Source organism: Micropterus salmoides, unplaced genomic scaffold, assembly GCF_014851395.1.
Source record: "Micropterus salmoides isolate LMB-PRFRI ecotype aquatic unplaced genomic scaffold, ASM1485139v1 Ms_hic_scaffold_4, whole genome shotgun sequence".
In the NCBI taxonomy this organism is placed as follows: domain Eukaryota; kingdom Metazoa; phylum Chordata; class Actinopteri; order Centrarchiformes; family Centrarchidae; genus Micropterus; species Micropterus salmoides.
The window spans coordinates 3,416,605-3,436,955 of record NW_024043372.1 but is presented as its reverse complement, the minus strand read 5'-3'; the positions used below and the strand labels follow the sequence as shown (position 1 = coordinate 3,436,955).

At 41.6% G+C, this 20,351-nt stretch overlaps 1 protein-coding gene and 1 long non-coding RNA gene across 2 annotated transcripts; both read left to right on the top strand.

Moving 5' to 3' along the window:
- Positions 1-1,270: 1,270 nt before the first annotated feature.
- Positions 1,271-12,562, top strand: LOC119886758. The gene is made up of 3 exons (XR_005441545.1): positions 1,271-1,422; positions 9,168-9,300; positions 11,649-12,562. It is a non-coding gene; the product is annotated as an uncharacterized LOC119886758 (long non-coding RNA).
- Positions 12,563-14,096: 1,534 nt separating this feature from the next.
- LOC119886753 (nuclear factor 7, brain-like) lies at positions 14,097-18,151 on the top strand. Its single transcript, XM_038697694.1, has 2 exons — positions 14,097-14,270; positions 14,356-18,151. The coding sequence occupies exon 2, from the start codon at positions 14,369-14,371 to the stop codon at positions 15,758-15,760; it is 1,392 nt and encodes a 463-aa protein (XP_038553622.1). The 5' UTR covers positions 14,097-14,270; positions 14,356-14,368; the 3' UTR covers positions 15,761-18,151.
- Positions 18,152-20,351: the final 2,200 nt, after the last annotated feature.

The window sequence follows — 20,351 nt, the reverse complement described above, 5'->3', positions numbered from 1 at the left end:
AAAAAAAAAAAAAAAAGAAATAAACTCTAAACTATCTTCCCTCTTCAAATACCTGCATAGCAACTGCAAGCGCGCCTGTCCTCCTCCTCTTTCCTCGGGCAGCACCGGGATCAGCTCTCTGAGCCAATCACGACGGCCGTCTCGTGTGACGTCTTGTTTGTTGACACTTCCATTAGCTCGCCACCTGTGTGACGTCACTGCAGCATGTTGTGGTGGGGTGGGGGGCGGGGACGAACCAGAGCGGAGGAGGAGACAAAGAGCATCTAAGCGAAGTGAGAGATCTCAACAACTTTTCTTTGGCAGGCATCTAATGTCTGTGTGGGAATCAGCCCTAGATACCAAATTGGCAAACCCTGCCACAACCAGAGAAAGTAGTAGGGGAGACCGGGGGAGGCATTTTCTGTCTGTGTCTTGGAGATGTTTTAAGCCAAATGAGAAAAAACAGTTACGTGTTTCTGCTATTAAATGATGTAACTGTTATCTCAACACAGACAGAAAATGCATAGTTTAGTCTCAAACACAAGGAGTAAAATGTTGCAATTCACCACTTGGTCTGGGTTAGTTGTAACACACACTGGGGTGAAATGTAACATTATGTAATAAGGAAAAGGCCTATGAGAAAAACTTACATATTGAAAACTCTCCATTCATCACTTATACTAATTTTTAACATAACTGGTGTGTGTGTGTGTGTGTGTGTGTGTGTGTGTGTGTGTTTGTGTGTGATCCGAGTATCTGAGATACTGCCAGTCATAGTAGTGAACATAATAAAATTTGCAAATGTGCAACAACTGAATATTAGTGTGTGTGTTTGTGCTTGTTTGTCTTGGACAGTCACAGAGAAGTCTACAGGTCTCTAACATTTAACAACATAATTATTATTATGATAAAGTATAAAAAACACAACATACACACAACATATTTTCATTCTTGCATCCTGCCCCTGCTCCATCACAGTGCCATGTTCAAATTAGCTTTATTTGCATGAATGTATAGCAACAATATTGCCAAAGCCATATACAAAGTACATAAGGACAGTTCATTTCATACATTTCATTAGATAAGGAAATAAAGCAGCAAAAGTTGTGTTTGTGTGTGTTAATACAAAATAAAATAATAATAAAAAAATATATAAAATATAAAAAATCCATAAAAAGAAATATTTTTAAAAAAAGTAAATAAGTAAAACAATAAGCGTGTGTGTGTTAAAAAAATTAAAATGTATTAAAAATTAAAATAAAGTAAATGACGTCTGACACAACGCGCGGAGTGATCCTTCTTCTCGTGTAAACACGATCTTTGGAGTCACCCGCTCCGCAGACACGTCGTGCGGGACACTCTGCCTGGAAACACCGCAAACTAATCGGAACCGGCGGCCGACAGAGACGGACGGGTCTCGCGGGAGAAGAGGGGGTCGACTAGGTGGGATGAAATTAATTTATGTTCCCGACAGCAGCTAACAGCTCACACGCCTCTCCGTCTCTGTCTCTCTGGAGGCGGAGCTATCAGGGTTGTAAACATGTCGGTCCTGTTCTGGCACATAAACACAGCTGGTGAATGAAAGCTGCAACGTGCAGTCTGCGGTCGAGATAAGACCAACATGTAGCACTAGTTTAGATTGTGCCATAATTATCATGATAAATCGTGGAACACATTTGAAAGCATCAAAAAGACGTTTTATAAGTAATATAGTTTTGGATGTTTATACCTAGTCCACCTTAAGTTTGGTGCAGTTAAATTAAGTGCATGCTCAGCTTTATTGTCTCACTTTGTACTTTTATGATCCGAATAAATAAAATAGATAGAATAGAAAATAGATAAATGGACACAAAGAGAGGTAAACTTAAAACTAGTGTGTATGTAGCCTTCATACAAGCAGCTGTATTAATAGATAAGCATCAATGGCAACAACATGAAATGTGTTTATTACATTTATCTGACGCTTTTATCAACTAGGGGTTAAGTGTCTCCCAGTGGATTTGAACCCGAATCTCTCCCACCACAGGTGTGTGTCTTATCCACTGCTCCATCACCACCACAGTGAAGAGTTTCTGTAAATGATGCCCAGTCTTAAATCCATCCGCTGATAGTATCCAGCCCTGATTTAGTGATAACTAATTCCTTAGAGTGGAGGAAGAAGCTGAGGCAAACTCACTTTAAATCAAATCAGTAAATCAGATAGATGAATCTGCTGTTGAGAGATTATTTACCTTAATTATTTCCTGGCACGCCAAACGTGTTTCATATACCGGAGTAAAGAAAAATTAAACAAACCATTTAATGGAACCTTATATTGTCCTTATGAGTTCATATAGCCATTTGTCAGAAGAGTCCTCCCCAGCAGGAATCAAACTCCCAGCACTTAAAGCAGCTACGAAGTCACACAAGAAAAGAAAAACAGGGAATAAAGAGGAAGAAGTGGATAACAGAGGAGCTGGAGTGACGCCTGCACACTGTGGGTCACATGTGGGCTTTGTGTTGAGAGCGATGCAGTTTATCCCGAACCGAAGGGGGCAGCAGTGGAGATGAGAAGGCGCACGAGTCAAAACAAAATCTCAAGAGAAAGAGAGCGAAGCTATATTTAGTCCGGCTGTGTCTGCTGGGGAGGGGAAGTGAGGCGACGGCACTGAATGCTGATGGAGATGAACTTTATGAATGAAGCGCGTGCAGCTCAGGTCAACTCGTTACACTGCTGTCCTGTTTAAACGGCTCGGGTCCAACACACTGTTTTATTTTGAAGGAAAAAGAAAAGGAACCTGGTCCAAGAGCCATTTTGGCACATGTTGTTGTATCTGGTGAATTGTTCTTAATAATCATATGTTCATTGTTCATGCTGAAGTTAATTTCTGTGTTTGATATTGTGTTTTTTGTAATTGTTGATTGGTTGGCGAGTGTTTTTGTTGTGCGTGGGCAGTGCTGCACAAAAGAACACGTGGCGGGATGTGGAGAGACCTGCAAGTAGGACGGAGCCTAACAAGTTTTTCAACAGGTTCAAGTTTTGCTATTTTTTTTTTTTTTGAAGTGGTGGGCCAGGCCTCTTGTAAATCTGGATTAAAAAGGTCCACTCAAACCTTTCCTTCACTCTTGGGTACAAGCGGATTGTGGATTAAAGCTGATCGATTAATCATTTTCAAATCGAAATTGCGATTTGAAAGAACGCGATTAGCTAATCGTGAAGATGGCGAGGTTAATTAAACAGCACGTGACCCATTTTAAAGTCATGCAGTTACAGATTCATTCCATTGTCATTCTTGCTCATCACAAGCACCATGCTCCTCCTGTTACGGTCCTTCTCACCAATCAGAGCGGGCACAGGGCGTGTACGTTTTACAACAAACAAACGAAACTAGAGGAAAACGTGGGATAGTGGCGTCAGCCGAACAGACAGGAAGCGGCTATGCTGTGTTTTTTTTCCGGCGTCAACTTACACTCAAGTGTTTCAGTTCAATTCAATTCAATTTTATTTATATAGCTCCAAATCACAACAACAGTTATCTCACAGCGCTTTTCATAAAGAGCAGGTCTAGACCGTACTCTGTGATGTTATTTACAGAAGCCCAAAAATTCCCACCAAGAGCAGCACTAGGAGACAGAGGCAAGGAAAAACTTCCTTTAAGAGGCAGAAACATCAAGCAGAACCATGGCTCAGGGTGGGCGGCCATCTGCCTCGACCGGTTGGGGGGGGGAGCAGCCTACACAATATCCACACAGAGGTACAGACAGTAAAGGTGATGTTGCTATAGACTAAATGAAAAAATGGTACAGATATTTATAGTAGTGTTAATGATAACAATCGTAATGTTAATGATTATAATAACAATAATAACAATAAGACTAGCAACAATAGTCGTTGCAGCAGAGGGTGTCGAGCAGGAACACGGGGGCAGCAGGTGACCTGCAACCACAGATCCAGACTCCACAGCTCCAGAGCCAGAAACACCTGCAGGAAGTGATAGGAGGAGAGCGGAGCTCAGTGCATCATGGGAAATCCCCTGGCAGTCTAGGCCTATAGCAGCATAACTAAGGGATGGTTCAGGACTCACCTGAGCCAGCCCTAACTATAAGCTTTATCAAAGAGGAAAGTCTTAAGCCTACTCTTAAATGTGGAGATGGTGTCTGCCTCCTGAACCCAAACTGGAACCTGGTTCCACAGGAGAGGAGCGTTTCAGCGGAGCGTTTAGCCTACACGTTGTTAAAGTGTTGTTAATTTGTCATTTCGTGTGCTTCACAGCTCTCTATGAGCGGGCTACATATCCTACATGGAGCATTCCAGAATAAGAGCATTTTGCCCGTCTGATTTTGCTTATTTGTTCAGTTGTCCTTGATTTTTGTGCTTCCACTATGGTTAAGTAGGCTACGTAGTTAAATTGCGTCTTCTTTGGTCTGTTTTTTTGTTGTTGATGTACGATCGGGTGTTTTATTTTGAAAAATCGACCGGATTCTCTATGCCGTTCTGTGTCTGACTTCCTGCCTGGTTCATCTGCTCTGTGCTGCATGACACGGCTTCAGTCAAAAATAGACTGGCAGTGAATATTGAACTTTAGCAAAATTGCTAATCGAGTCGTAATCGCAATATCTGGCAGAAAAATCACAATTAGAATTTTTCCCCAAATCGTTAAGCCCCATTGTGGATATTTGAACACCTGTAACAGGAGTCAGGCAAAGATACTTGCAGAATAGTGGCCTAGGGCCTTTATACAGTCTATGTATAGGACACCTGTCAAACGGCCATGATACCTGGAATGTCTCTAAAATGCTCCTGCTAATTTACCCAATTTATCAGTTTTCCTCCACAGATCCAATACTTCTCTCTGTATTTTCCTCACTGCCTGTGCTCTGCTGCGGTTAAATCTTTCTGTCCGTCCCGCAGACGCTCCCCCTCTGATGTTTTTTTAGGTCTGGAGTAAAGGTTGGGCCCATAGTCAACTTTTATGTGAAAATTATAACAAGTTATTGCTTTGCAGTTCGGCCAGAGACCCACAGCCGTTACACATTTGTGAGGCAGTTAATTTCTCATTTTGAAAGACACGCTCCCTGTTTTACTGCCAGCCATTAACTTCTACTGGCGTATTGACACACTGGTTACAATCTCCATTTGTCACTGTGCTGTGAATAAAATCACTTTGGGGGGCTGTGTGTGAAAATATTCAGCAGCATTTTGTTCTTGTTTATTCCAGAATAGGTGTCAGAAACGTCCCAGCTGCCCACAAGCTTGTGCCTCATGTATCCTGGACCAGAGCATAAAGGGTTCCTTCTGATCAGTTTGTTTCTAGCTTTAGTATAAACAAGCATAGCAAAGTTCTTGCTCTGTAAGACAAAAGGCAGATGTGTGGTGGTTAATAGCTAATGGGGATTATGCTGCATTTTATTTACCTCGGAGTTCGGGGACGGGAATGACGTCACACCCCAAGTGACCGCGTTGCGGTACAACAAAGGACTGCACCTATCTGAGATCAGATACACTGGTTAAGAATGAAAGCGGAGATGATCACAATGAATGTTTTAGGACCAAAGACTGCGGGATATCCTGAATGATGTGAACTGGAAATAAAACACATCACAAGTAGCTTTGTTCTTTTCAGTTTGTTATATGTACATGAAGGGGATAACCTCTTGTAACCTACAGTGCGAGAGTCACAAGTATTTTGTGTTAGACAAATAGTAAAAGGTAACAGGTAGTGGTTCATTAAAAGGACTGTGTTAAAAGGTACCTGCTGTAAATAATCTGTTCTTAAACCTACTAAATAATTAAGAGATTAGCTTTCATTATGACAAATGAAAACAATACACTGTATATTCATACAAAACCATACCTGCACTGCTGCAGCAGGCCGCTTTTTGTCCCTTATTTCATAGTGACAAAGTTGGCAACACTAGTATCAGCCGGTAGAGAATATCGATCCGATACCGGTGTGAAATTAATGAGCTGTATTCCTCACTGTGGGGAAGACAGTTTGTAAAGCAACATCAGCCTTGATCAAGCGTGAAATACCTCCAAACTGCTGACAACTCCCTCCATGCTATGTTAGCTTTCCTAGCAAAATGTTTGGGTCTATCTGTGCACTGCTGATGCTGTAATTAAATACAATAGATCTGCCACATAGATTGGCCCCCATGTCACCATACCCAAATCAGCTATGTGAGTCAGTATCTGACTGATCGGTGCATCCCTAAGTACAACAAGTTAGAAAACCAAGATGGACCCCTGTAGCCATTGTCAGCAATCCCACTAGTTAAGTATTAGGCATACGCAATATTCACAAACACCGTAGCAACATTTCCAACCACAGAAGTTAAACGCAACTGTGTGTACGAGACACAAAAGACAGAAGCATTATATTACAGCCATAGGCGTCATTTACACTGGGGACGCTGGGGACCCATCACTTTTTGAAACGGCTGATTTAGAAAGGTTTATTTGGTCACTAAGAAATGTGCATTGTCCAAAAAAAGTAACTTAAGTGAAAGAAAAAACCCAGACAAGCTACTGATTATAAAATTTCTATAAAGTTTCTTTTTGGCCAGGTTTTCAGTTCTCTCCCTTTGAACATGACAAAAGAGGAGAGAAGACTAAATCATACCTACATGTATGTTGCCTCAGCAGGGATGAACTTACATGAGAAAAGTTGATCTACAGGAGGAACAGACCCAAAAGCGACACAGAGTGCCTGAGAACTGCCCTGACTTAGATTCTGTTATATTTATATATTTTGAAATGTCACCTGCCACCTGAATTTAGTGTTTTTTACATATATAAAACATTTCCATTATAAATTGATTAAGAAACGTTCACCACAATGCAGGAAATAAAGCTTTTAAAGATCCCCCGCTCATATATCTCAGCATTGAGGATCTCTTTGAAACACTGTTGAAGGATCTTTTCGTCTCATTCTTGTGGAACCTCGCGTATTGTGATGTCTCGCGAACCAAGTGTCCCTTCACACCCCTAATCTGAGCCCCTATGACCCACCACTTTTCAACACAAAGTGATGCCCTAGATTACAGCTTTCGCTTATTGGTGGTGCGCAGAGCAGCCATCTCAAATGTACAGTTCAAATGGAACCATTACCTTAATCTTTCCTTAGATCCTTCTCCCAGACAACTGCATTGCTGAATTACTCTTAAAGTGTTGTTACTTTGGTGTAAAGTGTAGTGCTAGTTGCCTGCTGGTTTACCTTTCCATTGTGGCAAGCTGGCTGCATGATTCTACTGCACAGACATTGGTTGAAAAATGCATCATAAAAGCAACTGCTGGCATATTAGCAATATTTCCATAGCAAGAGGAAATGATGACGCTTCGTCCATCTTTGTATACAGAGCTGATGTGAAACCAGAACTTCTGGGATCAGCTCCAGACGTAAGAAACCCTCATTCAAAATCGCCTTGACATTTGAAACAACGCTAATAACAAGAAATCCAGCCTTGAAACCGTGCCTTTCTCAACAGTAGGCTATGCTCGCTTTGTTGTGTGCAGATATTGATTGTAGTGTTCTAAAAAAAAAAAAAGGGATCCTAACTAGCTCAGACATGTCTGCAATAACCGGAGAGAGTTTTCAGACCGCCGATGTTACAGCTTGTCAGTTTTGTGGATAGAAAGTTACACTGACAAAGCACTGGCACTGCCATGCTTGTAGTTTGCTTTCGGTTTCTTATAGCTACTGCAGCTGTAGTTTAGCCGCTTTGTCTTAGATTGTAATGAATCACAGAAGCCAGTAGAACAGAGGTCAGACAGGAAGTGATGTCATGACTTTGGCTGTCTATGGACTGAACCAGCAGACAGTGCTAAAACAAATCAGTATTAATCAGTAATTGATTGATGGATTAGTTCAGTGGGTCCAAATCTGTGGTCTTGGTAATTGAAGAGAAAACGTGTACGCTGTACAGTGAAGAAGAAACAGCCAATAGATTGATTAACAATGAAAACATAAATCGCAGCTCTACAGGACGGTGCTGCCAGGCTGTTTTCATCTTGGTGTTTCTATTTGTCCCGAGTCCTGAGAGTCTTGTGTAATTTCCCAGTATGCATTACTGACTACCGGGAAGCTTTCACAGCTCGCACAGCGATCGTGTAAAGTGTTATCAGGGTAAGAGGATCTCATCAGTTGTGTCTGATTGAGTTGTGTTTGATTGGATTGGCGTCCTGGACGAATCATTGTGGAAAGGATTAGAGATGTCCGAGCTGATAATCAGGGGTGGCTGTGATCCCTCTCATCCTCTTTCTTGCTATATCTGCATCGCTCTCTCTTTCTCTCTATCTAGGCATTTTTATCTTTGTCCACTCTCATTCACTGGGTCAGTGAGATTGGTTTGAATGTCTGCCCTTTGACTCCTCTTCAGTTTGACCTTTTCCAGCTGTGAAAAACTGGTTGTCAGGTCCAGACTTTCTAAATGTGTTTAAATGTTTTAACTGGCATTATTAAATTATTTTTGGCAAAAATCTTTAAAAACACAGAGCAAATATTAGCTTAGTTTGGCACAGTGACTGGAATCAGGGGGGAAAGCTAGCCTGGCTCTGGCAAAACGTGGAATGATGGGGAGGTGTTGTTTTCACCACCTTCACTGCAGTCAGCTCCTCCTGGTTAGGATTCTTTCAGTGTTCATCGCTCAGGAGTTTTTTTTACAAGGAGCCGAATTATCCGCATAGGGCTCCTCCTCTCTAAAACAAACAGACCAGGTTAATAAAACAGGTAGAAATACTGAATAAAGCAGTTTCAGGATAAGTTTCACCAACGCGGTTCAGCGGACACTGCGAGCCGAGTAAAATTATATCTATCTTGGTCATCTTTTAACTATATATAGTTAAAAGATGACCAAGATCTAAAAGTGTATCATAAAAATGTGTTTTAACGCTGGATAAAAATTCAGTGAATGACATCTTATGGCTATTGATGAGTCAAGAGAACTGGATACTGCGTTCAAAGATTTTTTATGCGTATTTTGAAGTAGTAGTAGCTTTCTTTTTGCTAGCAGAGCTCCACTGTCACTCAGCTCACCATAACTTATTGGCACAATAATGACCAAATAAACTCACATTCAGTGGACCAACAACGGGAACTTGGTTGAGAACAAAGACAACTAACTGTAGGTGGGACTGGATTGTTAAACAATTGCCTATTTTAACTATTAAAACTACGTATGCCTGTATGTACTTGTGTATTTCTGTTCAGGTGTGACCTGCTGTGTTGGCGACCGGGATGATGGGAGGAGAACAGAGTCATGATGGGAAGGAGAGTAAAGAGGAGAGTGAAAAACATCCAGAGTCTGCCGACACCGACAGCTCAGGATCTGCTGCTTCTGAAGGTAAACACTCATCTTTAGGGGTGAAAAGGAGCAAAGAACATTTACTCACAGATCTTGTTTTAAATTATTGTAAATGTTTTTAACTTTGCTGTAATTTAATCCGGAGACAAGTTGAATTCAATGAAATAAAATATTATTCAGGCCTGCATTCTCAAACTGTCACGATCCTTTGTAGCCTTGTTACTGTATTCATTCGCATGTTTAAGTTTAGTATCTGTCTTGTCCCTTAGTTTGGTGTCTTTGTATTTACTCCTAGTTCTTGGCGTTGTTTTATCCTAGCTTCAGTCTGTTTCCCTGTTGGCTGTAGTTTATTTGTGGTTTGTCTGCTTGTGCCTGGATTAGTTGTCACTTATATTATTCTGATCCGTCATGTCTTATTTTGTTACGGCCTGTGTTTAGTGTCCAGTAACCTGTGTTTTGTCTGTTCTCCCAGTAATCCCTTTGCCTGCCTGTCTCGTCAGTCCTGATCCCTGTCACCTGCATTGCTCCCGCCCTGCTCGTTAGTCCCTGTGTGTATATATATATATATATATATATATATATATATATATATATTTGGTGTTTCTGTCCAGTCATTGTAGCGTGTACACGCTCTGTCTCGTCTTGCAGTGTTTAGCCTGCCTTGCTTGTCGTGTCATCCGGTTTCCCTGCTTTCTGGATTATTTTCCCTTCTTTGATTTTTCTATTGGATTACCTTGTTTTATTTGGACTCAGCCACTCTGTAGTAAGCGTGCTCGCCTTCTGTTGCCTAAAATAAACCTTTTGAACTGTACCTGCTCTGCTCAGTGTGCTGCATTTGGGTCCACCAGCCTTCTCAACCACACACACATCCTGACACAAACACTTTCCCTACATAGATCATTTTCACTCAACTTAGTTCCTCTCCACATTTTTCCCCTGGTCATCCATGCTCCATCTGCAAAGGCTCTATGCCCCGCCAGGGGGGCCCGCGGTTAGTTTGAGAACCACTGGGTTAAATGCAGACAACAAATTTTGCATGCTGTGTATAATTGTATGCGACTATGAAGTTGATTAATTAAATCAATCTGTACAATTGAAATACATACATACATGCATACATTGTTAGCAAGGCAAGGCAAGTTTATTTGTATAGCACAATTTAACAACAAGGTAATTCAAAGTGCTTTACATAAAACATAAAAGCAACAGGGAAATATAAAAACATTTAAAAGCAACATGAAATATAATAAAAGTTACAGTGTTACAATCAGGGTTAAATGAGTTAAATGGAAATATGTAATTAAAAGCAATGATAAAAAGCTAAAAACAAAGAAAAACAAAACAGGACAGTAAAAGTTACAGTGCAGTGTAAGTTATCAATAAAAAGAAAAATCTTAAAGCAGACCTTTCAGCAGACCTGCAGTTATCTGGGAGTTTGTTCCAGATATACGGAGCATAATAACTGAACGCTGCTTCTACTTGTTTAGTTTTGACTCTGGGGACAGAAAGCAGACCTGATCCCAGACGACCTGAGAGGTCTGGATGGTTCATAACGAAGCAGAAGATCAGAAATGTATTTTGGCCCTAAACCATTTAGTGCTTTATAAACTAACAGCATGATTTTGAAATCAATTCTTTGACATACAGGAAGCCAATGTAAAGACCTCAGAACTGGAGTGATGTGATCCACCTTTTTGGTCTTAGTGAGGACTCGAGCAGCAGCGTTCCTCCCTGGCTCCAAAAACAATAACTAACTAAATTCTGGCACATCCAATCTTTGACCTGCTCAGTACAGTTACTCAGAGCCTGTATGGGATCATAGTCCCCTGGTGAAATGGTTATGTAAATCTGTGTGTCATCTGCATAATTATGGTAACATATTTTGTTGTTTTTCATAATCTGAGCCAGTGGAAGCATGTAAATGTTAAACAAAAGAGGTCCCAGAATGGAGCCTTGGGGAACTCCACATGTCATTTTTGTCAGCTCAGATGTGTGATTACCTATAGACACAAAGTAGTCCCTGTCCTTTAAGTAGGATTCAAACCATTTTAGTACTGTGCCAGAAAGTCCAACCCAGTTTTCAAGTCTGTCTAGTAATATGTTGTGGTCGACCGTGTCGAATGCAGCACTGAGATCCAATAATACTAAGACTGAAATTCTGCCACTGTCAGTGTTTAAATGGATGTCATTGAAGACCTTAACAAGAGCCGTCTCAGTGCTGTGGTGTGGTCGAAAACCTGACTGGAAGACATCAAAACAGTTATTTAGTGCCAAGAAAGCACTGAACTGTTGAAAAACAGCCTTTTCAATGATTTTACTTAAAAATGGGAGATTTGATATGGAAATTGCAAATTGCTGCATTATAGTAATTATTTTTACTCCCACAGACACCCCAGGAGAGCTGCCCCAGTGCCAGATGGGAAACAGGAAGGTGGACAACATGTGTTTCATGATCTCGTGCACCAACTGGTACTAAACTGATCCTGGTACAGCAGGTTAATGAACCTGTGGGAGAAGCTGGGACGTGTGAAGTTTGAGTTGTTGTTCTGGGACAGACGGTGCATTCATGAACCTGCCAAAAAAACCAAATGAAGTCCTTTGTGCTTGCTGCATTGTTCCACTGCTGCTCTTAAGAGGAAATCTTCTTTGGAAAATGCTGAATTGTTAATGAGCAGTTAGATTAGTGCACCTCTTTAATGCTGACTGTTGCTAGTGTGTAAACTTTTTCACCTGTTGTTTTTAGGATGAGATGCTATACCAATTTTACAGCTCCATGAATAGAAATGGATGAATCCTGTAATCTGCTGAGTCTGAAAGGAAAGCATACATGCAACATCATGCAATGCGTAACAAATTTGAGCTCTTACATTCAGTATTAGCAAAGGAGACGATGATGATGGCAACTTCGCTCTATTAAAAACACATTTCCCATAAACTCTCTGGCTTCCTCTATCAAAGAAGATGTTCCTACTTGTACAACCTTCCTAGAACTTGTCTACATGCATTTGCTTTTTCTCTTGTACTGAACTGGATTAACATGTTTGAAGTGCTCCACCTGCACTCAAAGAACAGCAGTAACAGAACTGAGTCATAAAGCAAAAGTACCTTTCTGCAATAAACACAGGATGATCATTTTCTACCAACTCTGACCCAGAAGCACACAATGAACAGTCTTAAATATGTTATATCAGTAAATGATAATTAGGGCAATATGTATGAAAATGTGTGTTTTTAATAAGCTTCCTGTAAAACCAAGACAAGTGCACCAGTCAGTAATAAACAAAAAAAAGCTGAAAATGTCTGCTGTTGTGCGGTATATCCATTTCATATCTATACACTAAATATGAGGCTTTCGTCAGCCAGTTAGCGTAGCTTAGCTGTTCAAAGACATTTTACAAATAAAACAAACCATATAACAGGTTAATCATTGAGCTTTACAAGTGCTGGTCGTTGGATTTGGTTACTTTTGGACAGAGCCAGGCCAGCTGTTTCCCCCTATTTCCAATCTATATGCTAAGCTAAGCTAGCCGGTGGCTGGCTCCAGCTTATTTACCGACGAGAGTGATATCAGTATGAACATCTGACTCTGTAAGAACGCAAATATGTGTATTTCCCCACAATGTCCAACTTGGCACATATTCCCACATAATTTATTTCCAAGAAGAAGAAAAGGGGGAGACACCAAGCGTACCACTAACTCTTGCAAATGCTGGTTCAGTGAAAGAGGTGTCAGTTTCCTTTGTCCTTTTTAAATGAATAAACTGACCAGGTAAATACATGTTAGATAGAAGCAATTATTCCATATACCAACTCTCCAAAAGCCAATTCAGTCATAAAAAGATGAGAAGAAAACGCAAACATTTAATATATGAGTCAAATATTGTTTGTCATGCTGTAAACAAAGGATTACAGCAGAAGTACTCCAATGATTACACCTGAATGTACTTTCCTTCATGCTTTGGGGAGGTATAAGGGGCTTTTTGCCTCGATTTCTGATAGGACAGATGGAGACAGACGAGAAATTAGAGAAATGCAGCAAAGGGCTGCACTGGACTCGACTGGAACCCCGGCAACTGCGATAAGGACCCAGCCTTGTACATGGGGCACATGCTTTACCAGCTGTGCTAACCACGCCCAAGCTCTTCATTTAAAGACGCTGTGTGGAGTTTTTATTGTACACACACACACACACACACACACACACTTTATTTAAAACATTCTCACCAAAAAACGATGCAGCGCCGTCACCACATATAGAAAGTGCAGCAGATGTTGTATGGCACTGGAAAACTAAAAAGGTCAAGTGGCAGGTTGCAGGCAGGAGTTTGTGCATTAAAGTAGTTAACTTGTTAACTTACAGTTTGGGAGCAGGGCCGCGCCTCCAGACACCTGTCAATCCTGCTTACCTGGTTCTTCACTCCTGAGACAGATCCCACACACTGTGTCTCCTTCTCCCCGGCCCTCAACATGTCCGTACCTGACCGGCCTAAGTGAACAACTTCCTCCACCACCTCACATCCATCCTCAACATAAAATACTTCCTCATTTAAATAAACTTTTAAAAATCACATTGTTGTTGTGTGGTCCTTGCAAGTGAACATACTCATCTCTATATGCTCATTCCATGGTACCCCTTTTTTCCATGATATCCCAGGGTACCCATAGTGTTTAGTAAGTAATATTTTAACTCCTCCAGTACATTCAAACTACAGCCTGCTGCACACAGTCACTCTACATATAATCTATACTGGAATGAATCACACCCTGTGTTACGGGTGAAGCAACAGGGTTGAGCAGAGGACTGATAAAGCTCCACCTCTCACCTGAGACAAACCAGGGAACAGTTTTTGTTCTTCCTCACTACAGAGAGACACAGAGTAAAAACCAGACGATCAGATTGACCTTCAGACCAAACAAACAACTTCCTCTGACTGAGTTCAGCTACAGGAGAGAAAAGTGGAAAACTACAACACTGCTGCTTCAACCTGCTGACGCTCCACACACTGAAGGTGAGTTTGACTAAAAACATAACATTAAAGTAGAGGAGGGAGGGGAGCCATGACTGACTGTACTTTCTGTCTGCTGGGGTTTCAGCTTCAGAGACAAAATGGCTTCCAGATCAGGGGAGGATCTCTGCTGTCCGGTCTGTCAGGAGGTCTTCAGAGATCCTGTTGTTCTGTCATGTAGCCACAGCTTCTGTAAAGTCTGTCTGAAGAGCTGGTGGAGAGAAAAACAAGCACCTGAGTGTCCAGTTTGTAACAGAAGATCTTCAAAGGATGATCCACCTCGTAACCTGGTGTTAAAGAACCTGTGTGAGGCCTTCTTACAGGAGAGAGATCAGAGAGCTTCAGAGGCTCTCTGCAGTCTGCACTCTGAGAAACTCAAACTCTTCTGTCTGGACCATCAGCAGCCAGTGTGTGTCGTCTGCAGAGATTCAGAAAAACACAGCAACCACAGATTCAGACCCGTCGATGAAGCTGCACGACAACACAAGGAGGAACTTCAGGAAACTCTGGAGCCCTTAAAGAAGAAGTTAAAGGTTTGTGAACAAGTTAAAGTGAAGTTTGATCAAACAGCAGAACACATGAAGGTCCAGGCCCGACACACAGAGAGGCAGATTAAGGAGCAGTTTAAGAAGCTTCAGCAGTTTCTAGAGGAGGAAGAGGAGGCCAGGATGGCTGCACTGAGGGAGGAAGAGGAGCAGAAGAGTCAGATGATGAAGGAGAAGATGGAGGCTCTGAGCAGAGAGATAGCAGCTCTTTCAGACACAGTCAGAGCCACAGAGGAGGAGCTGAGAGCTGAAGACGTCTCATTCCTGCTCAACTACAAGGCTGCAGTGGAAAGAGTCCAGCAGCGCCCCCTGCTGGATGATCCACAGCTGCCCTCAGGAGCTCTGATAGACCAGGCCAAACACCTGGGCAACCTGACCTTCAACATCTGGAACAAGATGAAGGACATGGTCTCCTACACTCCTCTCATTCTGGACCCAAACACTGCTCATCCAAGACTCATCCTGTCTGAAGATCTGACCAGTGTGAGACAAGGAGAGGAACAGCAGCTTCCTGACAATCCAGAGAGGTTTGATTATTATAACTACTCTGTCTTGGGCTCTGAGGGCTTTAACTCAGGGACTCACAGCTGGGAAGTCGAGTTTGATGACAGTACAGACTGGATAATTGGTATGTCAGCAGAGTCTGCTCAGAGGAAGGGAGACATACGGACTGGATTATGGGGAATCTGGTTCTATGAAGGTAAATACTTAACATGGTCACCATCAGCTCCAGACACTGTTCTCAGCAGGCAGAAGAAGCCCCAGAGGATCAGAGTGAATCTGGACTGGAACAGAGGAAAGCTGTCGTTCTCTGATCCTGATACTAACACACACATACACACCTTCACACACACTTTCACTGAGAGGCTGTTTCTATTCATTCACACTGGGGGTGAAGTGAAGCTGTCAGCAGTGAAGGTCTGTGTGACAGTGGAACAGAGCAGTTAGAGATAAAGAGGATGATTATATTCATGATGTTGTTGATTCCTTAAAGGGAAAAGTCTCTGAATTTAACTTGTTAAGCTGCACCTGTCCTCCTGCTGTCTCATTATTCCAAAAAATCCTTTTATTTTCTTTCACTTCTTGTTGTTTTTATTGTTTGTGTTTTACTGTTATTTAGTTTGACAGTCTGCTTTTGTTTCTATTGTTCACCCTAAATGTGTAAAATTATTTCTCTTTGAGACACACCAGATCTTTATGTTTGGTTGGTTTGTTTTTTTACAAGGATCAATTTATTATTATTATTTTTCAGAGTATAGCATGACCTACTGAACAACAAAGCTGGAAGTTTGGGGGAATACTTTATAAATCTTCTGGGATTTTACAACCAATTGTCTCTCCCATATTGACCCCCTGGCATCAGTTTTCAACGCACTGAGAAGCCCTTTAGAATCGTTGAACGCTAAAAAAACCCACAAAAATAACTAACTAAAAGTCAAAATAAGAAGGTAGAAGTGTGCGTCAGACACCCAACCTCCACCCAGGAGACTGTTGTTTGTGTCTCGTGTGACAGAAATAGTCAATATGGATTCTTTTGTAGTTAAAAAATAACCTTAGGTAACTTAGGAACCTAACATAGACAACTAGCCTCTTCACCTGCCTCAGCAAGTCGTCCCTGGACTTTCTAGAAATGGTCAGAAACTCTGCTGTAAATCCGTTGACCAGGTCTAACCGGACGAAAACACATAACACCAATCCTGTCTTTGTTACGTTGGCTACCTGTCAGGTTCAGGGCCTAGTATCAGATGCTTTACTTTACATATAGAGCCTTGGTCAGGCATCTATATACATCTGACCTGTTTCACCCATTTACCACCGCTAGGCCACTTTGGTCTTCATACCAGCTGGTTGTTCTGCGTGCGTGTTTGAAAACTAAAGTGATGGCCCCAACCCTGTAGAACACCCTTAGACCCACACTCTGGTCTCTGTTAATGCCTTTTAAAAACATCTTTGAGAAGGCCGTTGTCTGGCAATGTGCTATTTGATGTGTGCAAATGTGTGTCTTTTAAGGTCCATTAATGCATTTGTTTTATTGACTGACTATTTTATGGTTTTTATGCTGTTTGTTGCTTTCATTTAATTTATGCATGTTTCTGTATTATTGCTGTCTATTATGCATAGTTACATTATTTTACTTCTTTGAAGTTCTTTGTGAGTTTGCTCTGTAAAAGGTGCTAAATTAAGGAAATTGTACTTACTAATTTTAACACAAACTATGATGTTTTCTTAAACCTAGCCAAATTGCGACATTTCAGAATGTGTTGGGGTTTTATTCATCTCACAGCTGAGGCAGTTGTAGATGATCGATTTGATGTCCCGACACTGGTACACTTAGTGGGAATTATTTAACTAAATACATAAGGTAATATACATAAATAGGCTTATTATTAGATGGAGCAAGTGCAGTTAAATTTATTACAAATGTGGAGTAGTATAAAGTCTTACAGGCAAGCAGGTCCAGGTCCAGGAGCAGAGTCTAGGTAAGGTTCAGGTTCTGGAAAAGTTCAAAGCTCATTGCAACTGTGATGGTCTGGCAGGGAATGAATTAATCTGGTCTGATGCATAACATTAAGGCTGATGAGAGAATGAGATGCAGGTGAGGAGGTGGGCGGGGATGACTGGGCAACTGCAGAGCAGATGTGGGAAGTGGGTGTGTAGATGGCAGGGGCAATCAGGTGATGGGAAGTAGGTCAAGTCCAAGGGCATGTAGTGGATGGATGAAAAATGGTAATGAAGGAGCTTGGGGAAGAGGGGATGTGGCTGCACAGGACTGGCTGTGACAACATTTCATTTAAGGTTTCTTAGTTACTACTGACATTACAATTTACCCATGGGTACACATACAAACCCATGAGTGCACCAAGTGTAACAGAATTCCATTTACTGCAGAACAATTTTACCCATCTTCCCATCTTAACAGGCCCTCAGTGCTGACATGATGCAAACCTGTTTTCACTCTCAGTGATTTAGCAGCGGATCTACACCAACATCACAGACAGAACAACAACAGAAAAAACAGAGCCCCTGTAACTTTGGATAATGGTGATGAATTGACCCATTTAGAACAATTCTGCCGCCAAGCGTAAAGTCAGTAAAAGAAAATAACGTGAACACTAGCAGAATGATCCATTTGGCCAAAACAGAGGAAAGAATAGTTTCTCATGAAAAATCCAAATGACACATTAAATTGCCATGAAATGAAAATGGTGTTGGAAGGCATCTACAGAGACAGTCTGTCCAGTCCCGTTACTGGCCAGGTGGTTGAACATATTGCATATCACCAGAGGAGACGCGTATATATCCCTAAAGGGGTATTTCAGCAAAATACCACAAGGCAGGTTTATTATGCACATCTGGTTGATTTATACTGCACACAATCTCCCAGATGCCCCAAAACTGTTAATGGACTTGCAGAACTTCATTTAGTACCAGGGCTGTTGAAAGTTAACAAGTATGAAATGTACACTTAAACAGTGTCATACTGAATATGGTTTTATTTTGCAGGAAAAACAGCAGAGCAATAAAAACATTTCCAGCTGTGAGCCTGACTCTGAGTTTAGTGCAGCAAAAGTGAATACTTAATTAAAAAGAACACAGAATTTGACAGAATACAGCAAAACGTAAATAAAATATGTATGCCTGTGATTTTGTTGTTGTTCTGTTAGTGAAAACAACTTTGAGTTAGAATAAGGCAATCCATCCATCCATCCATCGTCAACCGCTTATCCTGCGTATAGGGGGGCTGGAGCCAATCCCAGCCACACATAGACAAACAACCACTCACACTAAGGACAATTTAGGGTCACCAATCAACCTAGGCCGCATGTATTTGGACGGTGGGAGAAAGCCGGAACACCTGGAGAGAACCCACGCAGAAACAGGGAGAACATGCAAACTCCAGAATAAGGCTGAATTTGTTTGAAATATTTCAATTGTAATAAAGAGGTTTTGTTTCTGATTAATTCAAATTTTTTGTATTTGTTCATAAAAATAATCCATAATCATTATTGAAAGCAGGTATGGGCTTGTGCTGGTTTTACTTTCAAGTCTTGCACAGTTATGTCTCTTTTTTATGCAAAATAGATGTGAATACAATGTGAAGACTGGAGAAGGCAATCATCCAATTGAGGGATATTCAAACTATGACACTGTGACCCCCAAACAACTCCAAGGGGAAACGCGGGGCAAAAATCTGTGTATGAATGAATAGAGGAGAGTGTCGGAGTTCCAGGATTATTAGAACCATGATGATGGGACACTCTGAGACTTATTCTTAAGTGAAGAATACAATACAGATCATGCAACATGAAAAAAAGTTACTTTTAATGGATTCAGTTGAGCATAGCGTTCAGACAGGCAACAAAGTCAAGTCAGCCCACATCAGCTGACAGCTCAGTTGATTTCCCTCTTTCATTCATTGTCAAAAGCCATACAAGGCACCTTATTTAAGCTTTACCCTTGCTGCTTTCTCTGCGAGCCACCTATAACCTGCTGCCACCCCAGCTCCTCCTTTTAGGGTATTCCTGATCAATCAGTGTATTTCTGTTGGTGATTGATGCTGCTCTTCTTTGCTACTGCTTTCTCCGCCTCGGGTTTTCCAGGTTTGGACATGGATGGGCAGGGAGGTGCTCTCCACATAGGCGCACAGAGGGGCAGGGGAGTCCCAGAACAGAGCCATACTGCCAAACGTAACTCCTGCAGATCATATAAAGTTCTTTTCTAAATGTTGTCCTGACTGAATTATTACTCTTTGTCTTACTTTGATTTGTCTTACTTTGATTTGGGTGTAATCATACTCTTGAAACTTTTGAAACTACATTTTCCATTACTTTGGGTCTTTGGGGAATATAAACATGTAAACCAATTAGTTCCATGGAGTTAGTTAGCTGTGGGCTTTAGCCTTAAGCATGTTTTTGTAGCCTACATTTGTTTACATTGGTATTCCTACAATGTTTTGTGGTATGGACGATTATCCTCCTCCCACTGTCTCTTCACAGGGATGCCCCAAGGCTCGGTGCTAGGGCCCCTTCTCTTCTCAATTTACACCACCTCACTGGGGCAGATCATTCGCTTACATAGTTTTTCTTACCAATGCTATGCAGACGATACGCAACTCTACCTCCCCTTCCCGCCAGATGACCTCACCGTCTCGGCACGGATCACGGACTGTCTCTCGGACAACTAAACTAAACTAAACCTCTCTAAGACTGAAATATTGGTAATTCCAGCCAAGAAATCTATCCACCATAACATCAAACTATAAACTGGGTGTCATGATTGATACCCAGCTGTCCTTTTCAGACCATGTTACTGCTGTCTCTCGGTCGTGCCGCTTTGCTCTATACAACATAAGAAAAATCAGGCCCTATCTCACTCAGTATGCCACCCAGCTTCTGGTACAGGCCATGGTTACCTCTCTCTCGTCTCGACTGTTGCAATGCCCTCCTAGCGGGTCTTCCAGCTTGTGCTGTGAAACCCCTACAAATGGTTCAGAACGCAGCATCACGTCTGGTTTTTGATCAGCCCAAAAGGACTCATG